Source organism: Sebastes fasciatus, chromosome 10, assembly GCF_043250625.1.
Source record: "Sebastes fasciatus isolate fSebFas1 chromosome 10, fSebFas1.pri, whole genome shotgun sequence".
Classification (NCBI taxonomy): Eukaryota; Metazoa; Chordata; class Actinopteri; order Perciformes; family Sebastidae; genus Sebastes; species Sebastes fasciatus.
In genome coordinates, this window is record NC_133804.1 from 30938883 (window position 1) to 30958172 (window position 19290).

General features: G+C 42.4%; 2 protein-coding genes across 9 annotated transcripts in view; one reads left to right on the top strand and one right to left on the bottom strand.

The window, feature by feature from the left end:
- The window catches only part of pcdh19 (protocadherin 19), a 66527-nt gene extending 57322 nt beyond the window's left edge, over positions 1-9205 (bottom strand). For 2 of the 8 annotated variants that reach the window (XM_074649341.1, XM_074649340.1), the window contains exons 1-2: positions 6023-9163; positions 3282-3396 (exon numbers count right to left, since the gene is read on the bottom strand). In XM_074649341.1, the coding sequence (XP_074505442.1) occupies positions 3282-3396; positions 6023-8151 (2244 nt within the window). In that variant the 5' untranslated portion in view covers positions 8152-9163. Of the gene's footprint in view, positions 1-3068; positions 3415-6022 lie in introns of all 8 variants that reach the window. The other 6 variants (XM_074649339.1, XM_074649338.1, XM_074649337.1 and 3 more) reach the window with 5 other exon arrangements.
- A 9315-nt stretch (positions 9206-18520) lies between these two features.
- Positions 18521-19290, top strand: part of pttg1 (PTTG1 regulator of sister chromatid separation, securin) — a 324950-nt gene continuing 324180 nt past the window's right edge. The window contains exon 1 of the mRNA XM_074649372.1: positions 18521-18536. The gene's annotated coding sequence lies outside the window, so the exon portion shown is untranslated. The remainder of the gene's footprint in view (positions 18537-19290) is intronic.

The window sequence follows — 19290 nt, forward strand, 5'->3', positions numbered from 1 at the left end:
TTTACCACCTTTTACTGATTCATTGATCACTTATTTTCTGATTCATTAAATACATGTGTAAAAAGAAAAAAATCTCCTACCCTGAATCAGGCTAATCAATAAAGTATGATATCTTATTTTCCTGCTAAGCTCATTATCTGCAATCACAGGTGTGAGAAGCCTTAGTACACATTACAAATTAAAAAACATTCTAGCCAAAGGCCATTCCTTTACTGTATAATTGTCTCCCCCACCAAGTGATTCACTATAATTAAGCCATGGAAGACAGCTCTATTCTCCTGTGAGCGTTCATATTAATGCTACCACAGGCAGGTCTAACAAACATCTCACAGCTGATGCTTTTCAAAACAATGGACAGCGATGTTCAGGGAGGTGTACGCTGGTACACATTCTCACAAGGGAGAATACAATATACACAACGCAATTGCAGGTACGAGGCCTACGGGGAGACCTGTCACTGTTATCTTGGCTGAGTCCGCTGTGTTTGTGTGTGTGTGTGTGTGTGTGTGTGTGTGTGTGTGTACGTGTGGGTGCCAGCGCGCTTTGTCTGAAGCAGGAAAAGCTCGACTCCAGCTGCTCTGACACGAGCAGGATGTTCGCTGCCCCACATAAACTAACAATGGAGAAGTTTGCATCGATCAAAAGCACGGTTTACACGTAGACACGAGCCCGCGTCCTCTTTACCTCCATTAGTAAACCCGATCTGACCTCGTATGATGATCATTTTAATCTACATGTTTGGAAAATAAACAAACACGGAGTCATTGTGCCCCGGTGTAAAAACAAAAAAAAGCTCTTCCGACGCGGATAAATGAATCATGGATAATTATGAGGTTGCCCTCAGGATGAAAACATTTTTTTGGGGACAAAAGCAGCTTCAGTAATCACAACAGAGCAGCCACTCGTGTGTCCTAGCCAGTCAATGGGATGTGGGTTGAGGACTTGCGTGGAGTCAAGTGGTTTCAAGCCCAAGCTTGCTCATTGTAACGAAGCAATTATCACTCATTTCACTGCTGTTTGTTTGTGCTATAAATGGCATTGTAATTATACTGAAAACATCATTTTTTTTTTTTTATTTAAGAGCAACATTTGTTCATACTGTAGAGCTTCTGTCTCTTACAAATGTCGCAATGGGGAGAAACACAATGACAACTGTTGTTGCGCCGGGGTTTATTCTGTTGGAGGTTAGAAGGCGTGCTCTCGCTAAACCGCTACTTCTCACTTACTTTCTCAATCACACACACACACACACACACACACACACACACACGTTCTCTTTTCTCAGTCCAGGGAAAAATATGCAAAGGCCGGGTCAAAGAGATGTTTGTCAACATCATGTGCAAGGCGGAGAGCAATGGAAGCTGCATGCTAAACAGGCCCGGCCTCTATCAGGCCAATCAGCTGCCTCCAAGCAAATGAGAAAACGTGGTCGGGGCTCAGACACCTGGCGCTGAGACTCAATCACCCTTCTTCCCCCCTCCTTATCTCTCTATCTGCCCTCGCTCGGCTCCATCAAGACTACGCATATGGAATCATCTAAATCAATCTTCAACCCTATTTGTCTCCCTTTCCACTTTTTCATTAGCTGAGACAAATAAAGGGCTCTCCTAATCCTGCGGCAAATGTGCTTTTATTGGATGGTTAAGCCACAGAGACAGGATGCTCGCTGGATATTTTTACAACGTTGGGTTGAATTCTTTGTGCAGCCAGCAGACCCATATTTTCTTGGCTGGGGAAAAGGCTGGCGGTGACCTGCATAGCGCTACCTAGCAGAGAATACAATCACAGCACACGGGTCACTGCTGCTGAATCCCACCCCCCCCCTCTCCACCTCTGCCTCCACTGACCGGATAACACCACGGGACAACCCCCAACAACATCTCTCATTGCTTCCACCCGTGTTGCTCCCACAGTCAGAACCAGCTCAGACAGGTCCAGTAAATCAGCATGCCTGTAAGTAGGTCTTATTGACCCCTCAGGATCCACCGGTGCCTGGATCTCTGTGGATCATCCGCTCAATACGTCAATACCTAGCTTGTGTTTCTTGTTTTAAGACTCCCCAACCCCCCCACCACCTTCTTCTTCTTCTTCTCACTGAATGTCAAACGGAGATTGGAGTCATCAATTACAACTGTGTGCATGTGTACACGGAGCTGGAGCTTATTTGCTGCTGTCTGTAGGAGTGATACACATTCTTAGACAAACACACACATAAATGTCCCTCTCTCTCCCGCGGGATCAAGGACAAAGTGGGTCACCAAGAGAAAAGGTTTCCAAAAGAATCCAATAGAGCAGTTCATACGTACGAAAATCTATAAACTAAAGATCAGCCGGTCTGCATACACTCTGTCAGCCTGAATAGACTTTCACGTCAGGCCTCCGCTGCTCTACTGGAGCCATGCATGGTATGTCAGGGTAATTCAATGGCTGGCTGTGCAGAGCGGCCATGCGGTAACACTGCAGCCAAACGGACAACACACAGACAAAAGCATTTAAAGCAATGATTCTGCTAGCAACCTGAAATGACGTGCAGTGGAGCTGATTAGCCGGGTCAAAACGTCTGGCAGGTTCTCAAACTCCTGTACTTTTTTAGCTCGGTGCCGACAAATAAAAAAAAAAGAAAAAGGAAAACAAGTGGAGTGAGAGAGGCCGAATAATCCACTTTGTCATGCCTCCAAATTCTGCTTGGCAAAGCGCTCTCAGTCACAGGTCAGCCTCGATGTCTCTGCCCCTTGAAGGATTCCACTCAGAGCGACTGACAGGACGTCACACGTGCCATTTCGGATAGCTCAGCGTTCCATCAATAACAGAGAGACATTTCACTGACATTATAATCTGTACGGCACGATGGAAATACCATTAGACCTTGAGATGTGTTGCTTCTCTACAGCTCATTCTTAAGATTCAGCACAATCAAGGAGAGCTATTAATAATAATTAATGGAAAAGGAAGCTTTACGTTTAGTCCTGAGAATCAATTATAAAACCAAACCCCTTTTCTTTAACCCCCTTACACCCAAAGCAGCCCAGCCAAGGATTTAGCACAGAACACAGCGGAGTGTATCTCACCTCTGGCAGTGGCATGCCGTTGATGATGAGGTCTGGCTGCTGGTGGGCCTGCCCAGTGAACGGGTGCTGATAGCCATGGTTGGGAGCTGCATTGCGTGAGTTCTGGTTCTCCACGTTGAGGAAGGTGCTCTCGGAGCGCCTGCAGCCCAGCGGCAGGCTCTGCTGGTGGTAGTCGAAGTAGTTGAGCGAGGAGGTGAGAGACGAGCAACTCACCACATTCATCTTGTCCGTCTCCTCGACGTCGCGCGGCACCAGGCGGATGTCGTTCTTGCTCAGCTTCTTCTTCTTGCTGGACTTCTTCTGGTTGCCATAAGAGTACTCCGCCACCCTGCGCAAGTAGAAGAAACTGAACAGACTCAATAAAGCAGTGTTCTGCCTTCCCCCTCCCCTGTCCACACGGTCAAAAAGCGCGCCCGCCATGCCAGCTCCGGGCGCCGTTCGACCATGGGTGCCAAGCAAAACGCTCATTGCCCGCGGCCAGGGGTGGAACAGCACACTTTAAGTGACTCCCCACTCTCCCGGCTTGCAATGGAGCTGTTATCCCTCGTTTGTTTGCATTTGCATGCTCAACAATCGACATGTCACAAACAGGCAGACAATATGCAAACATGCCAAAAACCACAGAAGCAAAGCAAAAGAACACACTGGTACTGAGCAGCACTACCGGTATATGCAATCATATTCAAAGCACACAACCCACACTAATTTCATTTCTTTTTTTCTTTGGTTATCAAGCCAGCATGAGAACTGCAGATTCAAATTCATTTAGCTGCTCTCAGTGGCTGCTGCAAACCTGAACCGAGTGTTTTGACTTTAATAAGAGCAAATGAGCAACACGGCCATGTTTTTATCAAAAGAGCCTCAGACTGGGGGAAATATCCATTCTTCGCACAGCCTTGCAGTTTTTCCACAGGAGAACAGATGCTACGTTCTCTATGGTGATGACTACAAACCTTCACTTAACATATCCCATAGAATTTGTGATGCTTTTTACCATCTGCATTGCTTCAAACTCTGGAGGATGCCATTTTTTAACCTCACGGCATGCAGCATATGGTTTATTTTCTCTTAAAGCCCACCACTATAACAACTATAGCTTCCCATGAAATTGCAACATCTCTGTTGCTGCTTCTTGAACGCCTCTGCCCCCACTGGCCTCTGCTCCTCTACTAAAATCAGCTCTAATCCTCTGTCGCTTCTAAAAAATCACACTGGCTAAGACGCACCACTGTAGTTTGTTTTTTTCATTTCTCTTTCAGATTGCATCTTCAAAAACAGCTCCCTCCCCCCACTCTGCTCCCCCCCTTTGATTCGGAGGAAAAAGCTGCGAGAGTAAAAAAAAAAAATACTCCCATCTCTTTTTCATTTATCATTTTTTAACATGTCGTCTCTCGACTCTGCGCACAAATTGAAATCTGGGAGGGGAAGTCTTCAGAGTCAGACAGACTGACAGAGGACAAGCAATAAATTGGAGATAACTGCTCCTCATATTCGAGGTGGCGACTGAGAAGCAGAACGCATCAGTGCTGATTAAAGCTCCCAGCAGGGAGAGGGGCTCGCACCAGGAGAGTACTGAGAGCAGTTTGGAATTTGGGGATTTGTCTATCATTGTTTCTTTCTCTGAGCAAAACGTATAACTGACGTGAAAATATTGCATAAAGTAGCTGCTGTGTTCAAGATGGCAACTCACTGGTATCCTTCTGTTTCAAATCAGGTTTGAATCAAACATGTTTTGTCTTGCTATGATAAAAAGAGATGTTGATTCTTCCTCTTAACAACGTAAAGGTAACTGTTCTCTCTGAGAGCTACCAGATAGAGAATTGATTTGAAAATTGAAGCTCTGCAATTCACAAAATGTTGAAAAGCACTTAAAAAGTGGTGATTTCAACCATGAGAATAAAATCCTAATCTATATTGAGAGAAAAAGAAAGCATCTCAGCTATACTGGGGGGGACTTTTAGACTATATTTTCTACATGCTTGAAAAATGCCCAAAGTTAACTTTGAATTAACCAAATTATGTTTGGAGCAAAATATGATTATAGCTTCAGGTTAAATTCTCAAATCCAATCTATATGTAAATTGATGGTGGTAATGTGGCACAGGGAAATCAAAGCCAGAGCTGATGCTCAGATTGATGAACAAAAAACAGAGTGTTCAATATGCAAGGGCCGGAAAATAATAATCTGCTCCTTTTTCCAGGAAACTGGGTAAACACTTAATGATGATTCACATGATTTTATTTTATTTTTTTATGTAATTTTATTGCTCCAGATATATCCCCTTGGTGCAGAAGAAAAGCAGGGTGATCCTGGAGGGGCTGTCCATAATCACACCGGATTAAAGCTGATAACAGCCAATCAGCCACGGTGGACGTTAAATAATAAATGTCTGGGACTCCTATTGAACCAGTGGGGACGCTAATTGTCCGGCAACACACCCGCAAATTGAACATGACAGTTGAAGCGTCATATTTATGAGTCAATTGGTTACAATGGGAGGATTAAATCAATCAATCACGTTTCTCTAAACGCTGAACAGTGAACGCAGCACACTGGGCTTCAGCAGAATGAGTGTCTGATTTAAAGCAGTCTCAGCTGTAGAGAGAGAGGGGGGGGGGAATCTGCAGTCCTCACATTCAGGCCTCTACATGCTGCATGACAAAAGCACTCACAACAGGCACGATCACGGGCACACGCACGGGCAAGGGCGCACACACACAATCTCATATGCAACCACACACACACACACACACTCATATGCAACCACACACACACACACACACACACACTCTCATATGCAACCATACTCACACACACACTCTCATATGCAACCACACACACACACACACACACACACACACACACACACACACACACACTCTCACATGCAACCACACACACACACACACACACTCATATGCAACCACACACACACACAAGCTTGAGTCAGTACCTGCAGTTGTACGTCCGGATCTCCTTGTTGTCCCTCTTGCACTTCACCGCCACAAAGATCATGGTGACGAAGAGGATGGCCGCGATGGAGCCCAGAGCGATGATGAAGATGAGGGACAGGTTGACGGGTCCGATGGGCTCCTGAGCGTTCAGGTCCGGGGACAGATACACCACGATGTAAGCCGAGGCGGACAGGGACGGTTTACCGTGGTCCCGAGCCACCACCGTGATCTCGTAGGTGGACTTGGCGTTTTCACCGAACATCCGGGTACTTCGCACCTCTCCGTTCACCTGGTCGATCTCAAAGAAGGTCCTGTCGCCCTCTGAGATTGTGTAGGTCAACCTTCCGTTCTCACCTTCGTCGTAGTCGTCTGCTTTGACCTGGGTCACCATGTAGCCGACCCCTGCGTTTCTAGGAATGGACACCTCTGCTGTTCCATTAACCAATGGAGGGTTGGTCATCACAGGTGTGTTGTCATTGACATCCAGGACCACAATCCGCACCGTGGCGTTACTGGACAGAGAAGGGTTCCCATTGTCTCTGGCCAACACTTTGAAATCAAAAGTCCTGGTGTACTCATGGTCGAATGATCTCATGGAGTAGATGCGGCCTGATGGGTTTATACTAACATATGTGTTTACATCCATGTGCTTAATCTCACCTGGCACTATGGAGTAGGACACTGTGCCATTCATGCCCAGATCCGGGTCTTCTGCAGACACCGCTAAGAGACAGGAGCCAGGCAGGTTATTCTCCATCACCATCTCTTGATAGTGTGGTTTGAGGAAGTGTGGTGGGTTATCATTCTCATCTGTCACTTTCACTACTAAGGATTTAGTCGCGCGTAAAGGAGGCGAGCCACTGTCCTCCGCCTGGATGCTGAGGTTGTACGTGTCCTTTTGCTCTCTGTCCAGCCGTCCGTCCACCAGGATGGTGGAGAAGCTCTCGTACTCCTGCAGCCTGAAGGGCACGTTTCCCTGCAGCCTGCACTGCACTTTCCCATTCGCACCTGAGTCCTTATCCGACACCCGAACCAGCGCGATCACGTACCCGCGCTGCGCGTTCTCGCTCACCTCCACCATCTCCGTGTTTAAGGAGAGCAGACTGATGACAGGCGCGTTGTCGTTGGTGTCCATCACGTTCACTGTGACTTTGCAGTGAGCAGGGATGGAGTTTGGACCTAAATCTTTAGCCTGGACATCAATCTCGTATATCTGCGCTGTCTCATAATCCAACAGCCCGTTGACAGTGATGACGCCACTTCTGGAGTCAATTTTAAACGCGTCTCTTGTCTTCTCGGTGACGTAACTGTTGAAGGAGTAAACCACCTCTCCATTAGTGCCCTCATCTGGATCTGTTGCGTTCAAATCTATGACTAATGTGTTAATTGGGGAGTTCTCCATCACGTTCACGGTGTACACTGGCTCATCAAATACAGGGTTGTTGTCATTAGAGTCAATCACCTTGATGTTTAATTGGACTGCTCCTATTTTAGGAGGATCTCCTCCATCCTCTGCGCTGATCTCGTACGCATAGTGGGACTGGGTCTCTCTGTCTAGCGACTTCTGCACAACCAGCTCTGCTATTTTGGAGCCATCTCCTCTGGTCTTTATTTCCAGTCCGAATAACTCATTTGGAGTGATAGAGTATGATTGCACAGAGAAGATCCCCGAGTCCGGATCGCTTGCCCCCTCTAGAGGAAACCTGGTCCCAGGGGAGGCGTTCTCAGAGATCTCAATGTCAATGTGGCTGGTGGGGAATCTGGGTGCGTTGTCGTTCAAATCCTCGATTTCCACTTTGATGACACAGATCTCCATCGAGTTTGACATCACTTCTAGGGAGATAATGCACTTTGGGTTTTGTCGACACACTACATCCCGGTCTATCTTCATCTGGGTTGTAAGGATTCCTGCTGGACTCAGTTCCACCCATCGAGGCTCTGAGTTGGAAATCACCCTCAAATAAGGAGGCTGCGGTGCGATCTGAAATCCTTGCTTTAGCGCGTCCTTTGTCACGTTTCCAATCACTGAGCCGGGCTTCATCTCTTCGTTTATTCCATACTTCAGATTAATGACAGCCTCACTCAGCCAAAACAACAGGAACACAGCGAGTAATTGTATTAATTCCATTGTTACCTGTTGAGTTTAATAAAAAAAAGACCTTTTTTTTTTGGTAAATTACGCACAAGAATGCGCGTCAGAGGAAACAGCAGAAATGTTCCAAATGAATCATCTCATTCAAAATGTCCAGGCAATAAAAAAAAAATTGCAAAAAAGTGTTTGGGTGTAGCTCTTGTGTATGCAAAATTATATCATGGTGTAAAAAAAGCTATAATTGTAACAAGTCGCCTATTTCACTCTCCTCCGGTCTGCTGCAGATGGAGAAACATTGGAGACGACAGATCTGTGAAAACATGCTGAATCTCCTCACAACACTGATGATTTAGCCTGGAAATCCGGGAGGCTCTCAGCTCAAACTGGTCTTATACATGACTCATAATCATCAACTGTCCATTTTTTTTCTTCTTCAAGTGAATGAGAATTCCTGTGAGCTAATAAGTCCACAAAATGAATTAAAAAAAATAAAGAAAAAAAGTCCGTGTTGAATTCTCCTCCTTGTCTCCAGCTCTACTTAAGTCGCATCTTTGCTCTGTGGGAGATATTACAAGCAGTGAGACTATTTCCTCTTCGGCTATAATAAAAAAAAAAATCTGCAGTCACAAAATGATTCAACAGCTTTAAGTCCGGGTCTGTTTGAGAAAGGGGTGCGATAGCAGGAATGTCTCACTGAAGTCCAGATTTCCTCTTTTTCTTTTTATTATTTCCAGCAGATTTAGTCAGCTTTTTTACTTACTAATTAATTTCCTCACTTGGAAAAAAAAAATCCCGATCATTAGTCCATGCAACATGAAGAAAAGATCCAGTGGCAGTAGAGGAAAACGATGCTACTATATGTACAAAACGCATTTCAGGTTTGGGGCTGCAGCAAAAAAAAAGTCCAGTCGCCCTAAATCCAGCTCTGTTGAGGCAGAAAGGAGAAAAGAAAAAGCAGAGAAATCACCACTCGTTGCCAGTCTGCTGCTGCTGCTGCTGCTGCTGTCTAGTTGAGTCCACTGAGCGCTCCTCTCCTCTCTGCTCCTCTGGTTGGTGCACACTGCGAGCAGCGAGCGTCTCAGTCTCAGGACCTGCAATCCCCTCAGCCAATCAGGGGTTACACAGGAGGGCTGGAGCTGCTGAGCTGCTGGTGGGTGGAGCAAAGGCAAAGTACAGCCATGAAATGAAACACACGAACAACTACCTGTTCTCTCCTGCAGATGGGCGACTCAACGGGCAATTACTGCGTTACAAGTTGAAACACTGAGCTGGTGTATATTAGATGATGCTTCACTGGGACTATTTGAGGCTACTGGATGCACATTAAACTGTTTATATAGTTCATAATTAGGGCTGTCAATCAATTAGAACATATTTTAATCACGATTGTGCATGATTAATCACTGATTTTCATCTGTTCAAAATGTACCTTAAAGGAAGAGTATTTATTACTCTTATCAACATGGGAGTGGCCAAATCAATTTCCTCTTTATATTGAACTAGAAGTCGGCAGTTTGACCATAATTAAAATGCTGTCCAAGAGGTGAATTAGTTCTGAGCCATATCCAATCATTGTTAATCAATACAAAGTGATTGAACTGTGTATGGGAAGGAGAATAAGGTCATTGTTGTGCAATATTTGGACATGTAATTTAACTTATTTATTCATGTTTTTATTTATTACAAATACTTAAACTGTGTCACACTGGAGGATGAACAGTAGCAGTTTCACTGGGACTATTTGAGGCTACTAGATGGACATAAAACTGTTTATATAGTTCATAATTAGGGCTGTCAATCAATTAGAAAATATTTAATCGCGATTAATCGCAAATTAATAATCAATCTCACTTTTTTTATCTTTTCAAAATGTACCTTAAAGGGAGATTTGTCAAGTATTTAATACTCTCATCAACATGGGAGTGGCCAATTAATATGCTGCTTTATGCAAATCTATGTATATATTTATTACTGGAAATCAATTACAACACAAAACAATGACAGATATTGTCCAGAAACCGTCACAGGTACTTAGTATGACATAGCTGGCACCGATGGATTCCTTAGGTTTTTATAGTTTCATATGATGTCAGTATCTTACGGTACGATACGATACAACTTTATTATCAGTTTGCACTACAATTAATTTTGCATCCATAGGCAGCTCAGTTTGAGAAAAAGTACACATACAAATAGACTGTTACCATAGAAGGACAGACAAGTAAGACCCACAATCACAGATCACCATTATTCATACATAACCCATTACAACATGACCATCTGTCCTCTGGTTTTTCTTTAGCAGCACATTAATTATTATTTAGCAACAAGATGGACTGATGGACAAAAGCGTTCTTTAGCCTGATGAGGTTAAATGTACAGTAGGGACTCTGAATTGCGGCTGTTCCCCCAAAGTGAGGTCTGGTGGGGGCACCCATGGGGGTCTTTGGGACTGGTGTCACGGGTGCTACAGGAAGAAGAAGAAAGAAAAGAAAAGGAGACTAATTTCTCCCCGCGGAGGCGCAGAAGAGATGCTAAGGATGGCTGTTCACACATTTGTCCTTGTTTTCTCTCTCAGTAGCCAATTATTTGGAACATTGTGCGACACAGATCTTCTCATTGGGGGATCCTGGAGGTGATTGTGGACTCTTATGGATCTGTTTTACCCACATGGCAAAGCACATATAGAGCATTTCCTGCTTCCTTCTGCTGCATATTTTAACTTTTTAATATCATTTGCAGCCTAACTTGGCTCCCTTTTGCGCACTACAGCTGAAGTTAAGTAACACCAGCGCACCCTGGTGAGCCAATATGAATATTCATTATAGATGATGGTCTCCATGTAGCACCATGCTGGGAGGAAATCTAGCCATCGGGGAAATCAATACACAATGAACCCACGTTTTTTTTTCTTTTCTTGGATGTTAAAAAAAAATATTTTTCCAACTAAATATGACCCTTGAGCCTCCTTATCAATTACACACAATGCACTGGGACAGTTAAATATACCATATTTAAATTGCCAAGGTCATTAATTGGTTTCAGTGTAATGAAGGTCATAAGGAAGTCTGTTTCACACCTGTTAATGACTGATAGTTCTGGATATACAAGCCTATAATGGAGTGGATTTAATAACAGAGGAAATGATTTCATTGTATGGAAAATAATAAATCGCCTTAATTAAATGGTTTGTGGAGTCCTCATGTATAAAGGTTAATAATGAGGTGGGTGGATGGTGGCCTATCCGGCCTGCTGCTAATCAACACAAGAAAAGAAAATCAATTATTAGCTCTATTATTCAGTGCACTTATTATCTCCATGTAACCCATAACGAGGCTCCTTATGACGTGGACAAGTCACGCCGGTCACGTGTCAGCCGTTAGAAGAAAACTACTCTAAAGGAGTGTTGTGAATATGAAGTTCTTCTTGTTGCTCTGCACATACTCTCTCATCATCATCATCATCATCATCATCATCACCCTCCCTGAGATCTCATTCACACACACACACACACACACGCACACACACGCACACACACACACACACACACACACACACACACACACCCTCCCTCCCTTCCTCTTCTCCTCTCCTCTCCTCTCCTCTGCCATCACATCCTGTCGAGGTTCAGGCCGGTTTCAAAGTCACAAGGGTGACACCTAGCGTCCGCTCCATCCTCTTTATTCCAGCTGCTCCATTCTTTTTTTTACCCCCAGACTGTTTTTCACCCCCGATGAAAAAACACAACCAGCGTGCTGCCACACAAGAATAACAATGAAACACACCCGGCCAAATCAATTTCCTCTTTATATTGAACTAGAAGTCGGCAGTTTGACCACAATTAATATGCTGTCCAAGAGGTGAATTAGTTCTGAGCCATATCCAATCATTGTTAATCAATACAAAGTGATTGAACTGTGTATGGGAAGGAATATAAGGTCATTGTTGTGCAATATTTGGGCATGTAATCTAACTTATTTATTCATGTTTTTATTTATTACAAATACTTAAACTGTGTCACACTGGAGGATGAATAGTAGCCGCTTCACTGGGACTATTTGAGGCTACTAGATGGACATAACACTGTTTATATAGTTCATAATTAGGGCTGTCAATCAATTAAAAAATATGTAATCGCTAAATTAATAATCAATCGCAGATTTTTTTATCTTTTCAAATTGTACCTTAAAGGGAGATTTGTCAAGTATTTAATACTCTTATCAACATGGGAGTGGGCAAATATGCTGCTTTATGCAAATCTATGTATATATTTATTACTGGAAATCAATTAACAACACAAAACAATGACAATTATTGTCCAGAAACTCCTCACAGGTACTTAGTATGACATAGCTGGCACCGATGGATTCCTTACGTTTTTATAGTTTCATATGATGGCAGTATCTTCACTCTAACTTTAACACTGAGTCAGCTACAACCTAAAAATCCAAGTTGCGTTAATGCGTCACTCTAGCTTTAAAACTGTTGTGTCAATGTGTTAAAGAAATTAATGGCATCAAATTTGCATTAACATGTTATGGCGTTAACTTTGACAGCCTTAATATGAACACCTTTGTTATTCTCTCAGGTCGGAATCACTCATCGTTATCTCTGAATAATACGGCTGTTAAATAATTTTTAAAAAAGCAATCCCCTAAAAGCATCGCTGCTAAACGCCTCGTATCTGATATATTCTTTTAGTGAAAATATCCCTCTTCTCTTGCATAATATAATCACATCTTGACAAACAAAGCAAAGTATCAACAAAGCAACTTGTTTGCTCTTCCATAACACTTTTCAAGACATGTTGCAGTCGCAGAAGGAGAATCTTATGAAGACGAATCTTTAAGCTCATAAATTCTTAATGTCAGTGAGTTAAACAACCGTAGGCGGTGGCAGAGGACTTTCTTTTCCTCGGGGCTTTCTGATGGCTGTATGTACAACTTAGTAGCATAGAGCGTTTTTTTTTTTTTGCATTTCTATCAGTCTGAGACGGTGTTACAGACGCTTGCATTGCCTGCTTGAGTCTGAGCTGAACAGGTGCAAGTAGTGTCAATTAAAGCAGTGAACAATAACACAATAAAATGTGCTTTTTATTGTTACATGATGTCTGCGAATGATCAGGAGAATAGACTGCAATAATATATATTAATAGCAGCTTTTGTTATTGTATCTTGTTCTTTTTATTATTGTTAATATTGTTTTACAGTGAGTTGAGTTTTACAGAGTTGAGACTTGTGCCGTTAACCCCACGATGTGAGGGTTAAACGTCCTCGGCCTGCAAGTTTTGGTCCAAATCGGAGTGGCTGATGAGGGTTAAGAGCGCAGTGTGCACCGCCCGGAGCAGCAGGGTTGATCATAAACTATATAGCACCGTAATTTAGCCACAATGTATTTCTTTCTCTCAGAGAGCGGTGCCATATTTCATTTATGAGTTACACTCTAGCTCAATATCCCTCCTGCTGTCGACGTTCTTTTTTTTTTCTATTTTAAAAATCCTTAAAATTCTCTGTTTGTGAGTGGTGGTAGCGTTGACTGTTAAGCATCAGTGTTTGTTTACATCGCCATCGTTTTGGTCGGCGAGAGATTAGACGTGATAGCGAGAAGGTGATGTGTTGACTTGTCTGCTGATTCATTAAACTGTCAGATATTTGAGTTCAGGAGTGTCTGACTGACAACAGGTTGTCATGTTTTGTACAGTATAATCACCATTATACCTGCCCTCAAAGATGACGGAATATCAATATATTATACATCATACTGTCGCAGAGAAATGTGTATGAATGACACGACAATGCGCGAGGAAAAAGCGTGCAATAAGAACGCCATTCTCGCTTTAGGCGTGTCATTTGTACACCATGTAGTCTGTACTGACTGCAGTGTAAATGCATCTGCGTGAATATGCTACGCTAAATGCTAGTGACGTAGAATAAAAGCAAATAAAGACCGCTGAAAGGTGAATGGATCCAACAAAAACAGGACTTTCAACGAGCAGAGCGGTGTTCGAGACCGCTGTTTTGTTTTGTTTTGTTTTGTCAGTTACGTTACTTTGGCGAATGATTTTTAGTGATGTTTGTGACGAGTTTTTCGTAGTTATGTTACGTTGTTTCCGTACATATTTTACTTAGTTTACGTACTTATTTTAAGGCCAACCGTGACGTTTTTCCTAAACCTAAGTGAGCGATTTTGGCTTTCGCATTCGGCTGAAAGTCACCAGTTAACACGGTCACTCGTTGAACTGAAACACCAGTTGCTCTGAAACGGTCGTAGAGCTTGAGACCGCTGTTGGAATATCGATTCTCACAACAGAACACTTTGATGCTGGTAACCGTTTTAATTCAACGTTTAAAGCTTGCGAACTCGTCTGGATGGCCTGGGCAAAATGTTACCTCCGTTGCCACCTGCGCTTGCATAGTCGGCAGTAAAAGGGTTTATTGTACTTCAAGCTTCCGCCCTTTGTTGTCGATGAAAAACAGGCAGAAAATGGATAAATGGCAAATTATTATCAGTCCAAACTCGATGTTGTGTGTGATCGTTGATTGTCCATCAACCATAATATAACATTTCTTCCTTTTTACTGTGAATATATTACCATCTAAATGTATTTCCTAACATATATGTAGCACTGTGCTGTGTGTGCTTTAAAGCTGTGTTTCTTCTTAAACTTGAAGACAGGAGGCAGCGCTCGGCTATTTAAGTCCATGGGAATTTCACAACCTTGCACTGGTTTTTGAGCATATTTTTGAAGCATTTGTGGTGGAAAGCTTGAACCAGTGCAGTTGAAAGTACACAGAGAATGACTGATTTTATTTCATATCATTTTTTCTTCTTCTTCTTCTCTGCTGCCAAGGAATGGCACACGTCTGTAGTCTGTCCCCGCTGCTTGCTTGGAAAGGAATATCTAAGCTCCTCTGACAGATGCTGGCATTATCACCCCTGCGTCCTGCCCGCCGCCACTGGAGCTCCACCCGCGCTGCACAAACACGGGCTTACAGGAGCTAGCACAAGACAGCAGAGACGGACGGCGGCGCATTGATTCCGAATGAGCGAGATGGCCACGCTTATTTTGGCTGGAGCTGAAGATGACGTTATTATTATGGTCCTCATCCATACAGCTTCTCAAAAAAAATTGATTTCTGCTGAGCACCCCTTGCCAGAGGCATAAAAAAGGAAGGGGAACTGACAGGCTTAATCTATGGGCCTCTCGTCAATGACGATACGCCCTCCACTCCATTCCACACTGTGCCTGTCCATGATACATCAATTAGTATCAACTCTCACCATCCATCTGAGAGTTCACACAGTCCCCCCGGCTCTCCAGCATCACTGTGAGTACAATTCAACAGCAAAATGGGCTCGTTTTTTTTTCTTCTGCTCTTCACCAACTACTTTTTTTTGATTGTGCTGTTGGTTGTTGTGCTGCTACTTTTAATTTAATCCTGCTTTTAATCCTAATTTCCCCAAAGCAGCGGCCTGCGACCCACATCGTGGTTGAGTTGAGGAGGAAAGAGTCCAGCGGGTACAGCTCGGCTTTGTGTCGTTCAATCAGTGTTAATACCACTCAAAACCATTTCTTCTCCTCTTCGTCACTTCTCTCTGTGTGAATCAGTCGGTGGAAACAAAAGTGGAGGTATTTGTGTTTGTGCCTATTCTGGATGCTTTCTTTACTCTTTCTCATGGCTGCTGATGACGTCACTTGTGGGAACCAAAGTGTCTTTTTTTACCGTCACAAAGTGCTTCTTTTGATTTTCACAGATTTGATTTGATGTGTTCTAGCAGAAATGTCAAAGATTTACCCTCAACAGCCTCCCTCAGGTTTAACCTGTTAGCGATCTGACGGTCCGCCGGGCTCATACTGTATTTTGTCTGTCTATAAAACTAGAAAAAACGATTGGTATACCAACTAATGGCTAAATAACGCTCCAAAGTTAGGCAACTGTATATTTTGGCGAGGGATTATTGATCATTCTCGAGTGATTTTATTCTCTAACATTCATCTTATATATTTTTATTTAGTCCCATATGCATATAGCTCTATGTACAAAACCTCTCTGTGTATAGATATAAATATAACTCCACCTGCAATTATTCTTTATAATACTCTTATACAACATTTTTTATACAATATCTTATCAGTATGCAACTTATAGTTAAGCCCTTATTCATCAGAATATAACACGTCAATCCTTTGCACCTTAAATACAATCTATATGTATGTATATACCTATGTACATACGCTACATATATCCTCATTTGTATATATTGTCTTAATCAGCACTTTACTAGTTTGCACTCTGGTTAAATGCTAAACTGCATTTCGTTGTACTTGTACTTGTAATATGTGCAATGAAGTTGAATCTAATCTAATTTAATTTAAACTAAAAAATGGTTAAATTCAGCCCTAAATGTGTGTAACAAATGGTATCAACCCAAAAATTGCTGCACCAACACCTGAGACATAAGAGAGCATGAGAATGACCACTATATACTATCATAATCTATACTATCAAAATGTTTTAAGCCCCTTATACACGCTCACAATTTATTTTAATTTATTAATTAATTTTCATTTATGATTTATGACTAGAACAATTTGACACACAGTGCTGAGTGTCAAATTAATCTCCAGGTTCCCAGCTTTCAGATGATGTACACCTATTATATACGGCACATACAGTTGACCTTTTATCTCCCCATGAACATCCCGTCCCCCTTTTTTTATTTTTAGAGGTATAGGGGGGAATGGGAATTACTGCTCTCGCCTTTCGTCGCCCGACACGTGCAGGAAATGGATGCGGTTGGTCTCGTATTAGAACGGCCGCGGATCTCGATGCATACAGATGCAAATGAATGAAAGGGTTGTTGAACGCGGCTGTTTGAAGTCGCGTGGTTGGTGGTGCTCCTGATCATCAAGAGCCGCATTGATTTAAAATGCGGTTTGTTGTTTTAAACAATTAATAATTAGTAACCCGACGACCCATTTGCTTCTGAAAATGAAACATGTTTAAGAGAAGCTTGTTGTATTTGTGCATAATTGGTGCTGTTAGAGGGCAATTAACCGACTTTGTGTAGCGTCCTCTCATGTTTAGAGCCAACTGTGCTTCTCTTTGAATGTCCGTATGATAAATAGCAATTTAAACTCTAAATGGCTATTTGTTAGAGTACTCTCTCTTCAAAGTGGAATTACAGTTTTAACACATTAGCACTTCACTTTACTGTACGCTAGTTTAAATGGCTACTTGTGTAATTTTCTCAAATTACTGTGCTGTAATAACATTTGGTATAAAATGTCGAGATATACAGACATTTTGCTCGTCATTTCTCATTTAATTTAATTAATAAATGTCGATTATTTTCACGATTAATCGATTAGATGTTTGATCTATAAAATGTCAGAAAATGGTGAAAAATGCCCAAGATGACGTCCTCAAATGTCTCGTTTTGTCCACAACTCAAAGATAATCAGTTTACTGTCATAGAGGAGTAAAGAAACCAGAAAATATTCACATTTAAGAAGCTTTTTTTCTTAAAAAATAATCAAAACAGATTAATCGATTATCAAAATAGTTGGCGATTAATTTTAAAAGTTGACAACTAATCGATTAATCGTTGCAGATCTAAATTTAATAAACGATACACGCATTTCTGTGCAAACCAGTTCATAGAGGCTACAGAATATAATACAGACAACCATTATCACAATTAATGAGACATTCAGTAAAAAGCCCTACAGTGAAGGGCATACCGAGAAAAATGTGGGTTCACTCATTGATGTTCTCTCGTCTGCCTGCAGGGGCTCCATTTGAAAGAGAGGACATGCTTTACAGGTTGTTGGAGCCCTCACATCATTCTTGATATTTACAGTTGTATTTCAACAAAGTGCTCCTTTTAACACATTTCATTTTCCTCTGAAAAAGGATCGACAGCTGAACAGCATTCTTTTAAACATACCTGAATTGAGAAATCGAACATTTTACAGTAGCTATGAATGCTTTAGGCAAAAAGAAACATTCTTTGAGTCGGGGCGTTTTGGACCGAGTCTGCCATATTGATTACAGATTTTTGGAGCTGCACGTTTTTATAATGCTTGACTGTTTAAACCACATTTCTTCTCCGTTTCCATAGCATGAAGCACAATGGGCGTAATCACGAGCACAATGCCGTGCCAGAGATTTCATTTTGATCTAATTATCCTGCTGTGCAAAATCAGTCGTCTTTGTTTGGAGGCCCGGGTCCGTTAAAGCAACAAAAATAAAAAAAAAATAAAAAACCCCAAGGCTCTGAATAGACAATAGACAGGATCTGTGAACACAGAAGTTTCTGTTCACCTGGCGTACGGTCAATTAGCTTTGTGCTGCTGTGTTTATTCAATGTCAGCTCTGATTAATAGGCACAACATGGTGTATAGAACACCTGAAAATGTAGTATGGTGCCTGGGTGGGACATTGCTGCCATCTGATAGCATCTCCACAACACGTTGCTTATCTCCTCGCCCCCCCCTCGGGGGTGTTTACAGCTGTTTTCTCGTCAAGACAAATTAGTGCGGCTGTGCGCCTCTTTCACCCCCTCAGAGCGAAGCATCATGGTCACTGCCTCTCGCCGGGCTTTCTGATTGGTGCATGCTTAGCATCATTTAAAAGTTAGTGACATATGTCAGTTTTAAGTAAATGTGTTTGTCGGTCTTTATATTCATAACCTGGGGATCCAAGAAGAGGATAACATATTGTTGGTTTTTTTTATTCCCTCTCTAATCTGTCTGTCTAATCTAATATACCATTTTTTTTTTTTTTTTTTTGAGCGGCTGTGGCTGATTTAGCCGTGGTAATACTCCTAAATCCTGACTAGCCTGACTGGGTTGTGTGCGGCAAAATGAGAGAACGAGGTTAAATTCACAGAGGATAACCTCCCTCCACATAACACGCAACACACACACACTGTACACATCCACCCTGCCTGCCACTGCCGCTCTCTATCTCCCAAACCATACTTGCCAACCTTGAGACCTCAGAAATAAGGAGGATTTCAAAACCAAAGCAATGGGTCTGGCAGTCCTCCCCCCCAAAGAAATATGAGTTCCAGAGACTTTGTTTCCTGCATTCTGGTGACTTTTATAGAATGAAATCACAAAATAATAAGTACACTACTGTTAAATAGGCCTACTTTTAATTTTACTTT